The 5,046-nt window shown below is 53.5% G+C and overlaps 1 protein-coding gene across 1 annotated transcript in view; it reads right to left on the reverse strand.

The window, feature by feature from the left end:
• Positions 1 to 4,752: 4,752 nt before the first annotated feature.
• Positions 4,753 to 5,046, reverse strand: part of LOC145723619 (rho guanine nucleotide exchange factor 40-like) — an 11,417-nt gene continuing 11,123 nt past the window's right edge. Inside the window, exon 13 of the mRNA XM_081831836.1 lies at positions 4,753 to 4,815. Coding sequence (XP_081687962.1) covers positions 4,753 to 4,815 — 63 coding nt within the window. The remainder of the gene's footprint in view (positions 4,816 to 5,046) is intronic.

The following is a 5,046-nucleotide window of genomic DNA, read 5'->3' on the forward strand; positions in this document are numbered from 1 at the left end:
AAGGTCCCCATTGAGAGCCTAAGGATCCAGGGAGTGGCCATGGGCAGACACCAGCCTCAGTTCATTCCACAAGACCGCCCAGCCCTGCCTTGCTCTGTCCCTCTTTCCCGTTGCCGCCCTCTCTGCCCATCCGGGGTCCTCTTCTGATTGCTCACCTCATCCCAATGGACACTACCACCCTGGGGTCCCAGTTTCCCCCCATTTCCGTCTAATCTTTCTCCTTTTTTTGCTTCCACCTCAGATTACCTGCTGTTCCCTAGGGAAATCCCATGTTACTGTCTGAATTGGTCCCCTGTCATTACCACTTGCAGTGTTGTCTCAAGACCAGGCAAGGTTTAATTCCCCTGGCTTCCTGTCTCTCACTTCTGGAGTTTCTCCTCTCTTCTTCCTTTCTTGAAGGATTTACTCTGGATTGGACACGAAGTAGATGGGGATCCCTATTTAGAGTGGGGATTTTTTAATGTTATGGTGTTAACTTGCAGCAAGATATGTATAGAAAATAGTCCTCAAATGGTCAGTCTTGGGAAGGACATTACCGCACCAAAGGATATTTTTGAGAGATACAGGTTGCCTTGCAGTCAGGCTGACTTGGACTAGAATCTCAGTTCTGTCACTTTCCCAGCTGTGTGACCTTGGATACATTATTCTACCTATTTGAACCTCAGTTTGTCAAACTGAGTGATAAAAACGGGGCTAATAATATGACTGTGAGGGGTTGTTGGACTCACGGTGGGCACTTAATAACCATCGGTGGTGCAGGGAGGTCACACTGATGTGCCTGATGCCCATATATTAAAGGCTTATTCAGAAGCTAAGCTGGGGACATCTGTTTCTACAGTAAGAAGCAGAACCAGCTGGGCCCGAATATATACTCTATGGATCAAACATAGGAAAGGTGCAGAGCCCAAGATCTGGAGAAAACCAGACCTATGTTCAAATCCAAGATCTACCGGGGTGACCTAGGGCAAGTTGCTTAATCTCTCTGTTTCCTTATCTATAAAGGGAAGTTAATAATACTGATCTCAATACAATACTCAAGGGGTTGCCTTGAGTATTAAAAGAGAAAATGCAATGAACTAGCTCAGCCGGGTACCTAGCACTTAAGTGCTCAATAATTGTTAGTGACTATTATCATTATTATTACTGAAGGTATTAGAAGACTGAGCCAGAAGACTTCTGGGAGTTAGTACTGACAGGCAGGGTCCTGGGAGGCAAGTGGTCCTTTGTAAGACCCTTCTGTCCTGCTTCGTGCTGGGCCAGCACTCATTGGAGCACTGTGTCCACTCTTCTTTCCTGGGGAGTGGGAATCACATTTAAAGGGATCTGGAGAAGTTGTGTGTCTACTCCTGCCTCAGTCCCCATGTGCATTAATTTTATTTGGTGGCCATGGCCTGGCAGAATGTGAAATGTTCGGCTTGCTCTGAGGATCCCTGAGCTGGTAGGCCAGTGGAAAGAGACTCTTTAGCTTTATTTTCCTTACCTGTAAATGCAGACTGATTATATTTCAGAATGTTATTGCAAGGATTCTATACTATTAAATAAATGAACAGGCATTCCGTCAATATTGATTAAAGCTGAGTATACTACTTACAAATTTGTAGCCCCTGTCTAGATTACAATCTGCTCATGGGAGGGTACTACAAGCCCCTCATCTGCTCATCCCCCACAGTGCTAAGCATAGTGCCTGGTACTCGGTAAGCAATTAGTAAATATTTGTTGTATTGAAGAGCCATTAAAGTGACTTAGGGAATGGAAAAGAGAATTCGAGAGGAAGGAGTAGGATTTGTTTATCAAGAACAGAAAGGACCGAAGAGTAACTTTAATAATGTTTCTTATACGGCAGACATTAACTATCTCTATTATCGCCCCTCCTCCTCCTCCCCAAAAAGATAGACAGAAATTGTAAGGGAGAGGCTTTGAGATAAAACCCCAGGAAGAACTTCCCGAGTCTGTGCATGTTGGGGCAGAAAGAGCGGCAGAGCCAACTCCTTCCCTGGTATGTCCGGGTTTAGGGTGGGAGGGGCAGTCCGGCTTGGAGGCTGGGGGAAGGACGAGATGACCTTTCAAAATCTCTTCCAGTCTCCTGTTGGAATCGTCTGTGCGTCCCACCCCCGCTCACTCCCTCCCTCCCTCCGACAGCGCCCCCCGTCTCCAAACTGCCCGTACCCCGCCCCTGGCGGCCGCCTCTCGCGGCTCCCGGGGTCCCTAGCTCCCTGTCCCCGGAGCCAGAGCCCCGCTCCCGCTCCCGCGCGGCTCCCAGCCCCGCCGCGCCGCCCCCCGCATGCTAATGGCCGGGCCGCCTCCCGCCGCACACAATGCGGGCCAGGGCCGGGGGCGGGGGACCGGGGAGGGGGCGGGGGCCGGGCCGGGGGCGGGGGGGCCGGGGCCCGGCGCATCTCCCCCGGCCCCACGTAACGCTGACGCCCGCGCCGCCGGCCCGCCGCCCGCCGCCGCCGCCGCCGCCGCCGCCGCCGCCGCCGCCGCCCGCTCCGCCGCCGCCCGCCCGGGGCTCGTGAGTAGCCGCTCCCCCCACTCCCGGCCCCCCCCTCCGCCACCCGGCCCCCGCCCCCGGCCCCCTCCCCCCCACCCGGAGGGGGGGCCCGCTCCGCGCGCCCGGCTCGGAGCAGGTGCAGGGGGCGGGGGCGGGGGAGGGGCGCCGGCTCGGCCCCAAGCAAACTTCGCCCAGAGCTCCTGGGGGGGCGGGGTGGGGGCGGCGGCCTCGGGAGCCGAGAGAGCTGGGGGGCCTCGAGGGAGGGGGGGCCAGGTGGGGGAGCCTGGAAAGCGGACACCAAAGGGGAAAGGCCAGCGGGTGGGGGGGGCGCGGACGTCTTTGTAGGGGCCCGAAGGCAGGGCGCGAGGGGCCTGGGGGTGCAGGGCGGCCGAGCCGGGAGCCAGAGTGGATGAGCGCCCCCCGGCTCAGGTAGGGCTGATAGAAGAGGGGGAAGGGACCCAAACTCTCCCGGAGCGGGGGTGGGGGAGGGGAGAGGATGGGGGGTGCTTCCCTCTCTGCGTCCCAAACAAAGTGTCACAAAGAGCTCGGCCGGCGGCAGCGGCGGAGGCGGCTGCAACTCAGCTTTTGTTCTCCCGGCCGGGGTAGCTGAGCCCTGGCCTCCCAATCTCCCAACCCTGCCCCCCATCATCCTTCTAGCTTATCTTCCCCGGGAGGGGACTGGGGTGCTGCTGGAAGAATCTCTTGTGCAGGATCACAGGTCCTGCCCTACTTGCCAACCTACTTCTGGGAGGGAGATTTTCCCAGAGGCTCTCCTGCCCACCCCCCACCCCCTAATCTGAGGACTGAGGCTCATATGGGTGCTAAGACTCTGACCTTTCTAGGGTCAGCTCCAGTTAAGGGGACTTAAGGCTGGTGCCGTGCCCCCTCCCCCAAATCAAGGTCCTCTAGAACTTTCAGAAGAGGGGTCAAGTTGGGACATGCCTGTGGAATAAGATCCACCATGGTGGGGTGGCAGTAGGTCAGCAGGTGTATCTTCCTCTTGTCTCCTGCTGCACATTTGGAGTCAGTGACTGAGGTGCCGTGCCCCCAAATCAGGACAGTGAGGATGGAGGGAAGGAGGCTTTACCAAGAACTCAGTGTAAAAGATGGACATGCTGTGATGTGGGGTCAGTTTAGAGGAACTCCCTGAGCAGTGAGGTTCAGAGGGCCATGGAGAGGAGACCATAAAAGTGAGCTACTGACATGTGCTTGTGATAAAAGTGGTCTTGACTCTAGACCACCTAAGAAGCCCCCTTTCTTTCTTACCTCATCTTGTGCAGCGTTAATCATAATTGGTAGCCGACTTCAGAGGTGTGGGATTCTCAACAGAGGGAAGAACATCAAGTATTAGAAATGACCAGTGACAGAGGCTTAGCCACAACTGTACCTCAGAAGTCCTGAATCCTTGCCCCTTACACTTTGACCCTAAAAACTTTTGAACCACAGGTTTGAGGGACAATCTTTGAGGTCCTTCAGGCAGCAGATGCTTCTGTGTACCCGTCCTTATTTCTAAGTCTTCTCACCAACCCTTCCAGCCCTCCCTAACGCAGTAAGGTTTGACGGTCCACATCCCCTTCCCTGCCAGCTTTTCTAGCACATAAAAATAATTGGCCAGTTGCTTTGGAACGATTTCCGATCCCTATCCCTGGCTCTGTATCCCTATAGGACCCAAAGAAGGACCAGATAACCCCTGATTCCCGGTGGGGGTGGAAAGTAGGTCATTACTACTGTCTGGCCAAGTCTCGTGGATGGTGTTTAGGGCCTAACTCTAGAAAACTCTGTGATTATTGCCCACAGGCAATACATGCATGCTGTGGGGTCCAAGCCAGTTCATAGATCTTGGACCCTGTCGGTGCTCTCTCCTACTGAAAACAAAACAAAACAAAACAAAACAAAACACTCATGGGATCAGGTGCCTGGGGCCTCCTTTGGTGTGGAGATGATTCAGGAGGTCTTGACTGGGCCTGGGAAGGTGTCTTAAGTGGGTTTTGTTGATTTGAGGCTACCCTCTAGGGAAACTTTCCCTACTTGGGAATTCAGCTTCAATTTAGGCCTCCTTGTATATCACTTTTTTTCATCCTGGAAAATGCTATGTGCAAAGTAGTTCTTTTGTTTTGTTTTGGCGGAGGAAGCTTTGCCCTGTTCCTACTCTACTAGCTTCATATGTGAGGTCAGCCTCCCGTGAGGTATTTTGCTTGCTGTCCTACAGACAGTTTTAGGGGCCCTAGAATCTTCTCAGAATCAGAATATGTGCCCATAGGTTAGTCAGCTATGACCATGCAGTATTCCCAGCCTCCCCCCTCCTCCCCCACCATCTGCTTCCTCTGAATATACCAGATTGGCTGTACACCAGGATGTTCCGGGAATCCCCAGGAGAGCAACAGAATGTGATGGACCCAAATACGATGCCTCAGTAACTCATTCCAGGATGTACAAACTGTAACTGTCAGGACACTCCTTATAGCTAATTAAAATTCTTCTAGTTACATCTATTTTCTATTACATTTATCTATTTTCAGTGACATCTAAAAGGCCAAAATAATCCCTCTGGTACC

The sequence above is a fragment of the Leptonychotes weddellii genome, chromosome 9 (assembly GCF_054177405.1).
Source record: "Leptonychotes weddellii isolate Sample4059 chromosome 9, ASM5417740v2, whole genome shotgun sequence".
In the NCBI taxonomy this organism is placed as follows: domain Eukaryota; kingdom Metazoa; phylum Chordata; class Mammalia; order Carnivora; family Phocidae; genus Leptonychotes; species Leptonychotes weddellii.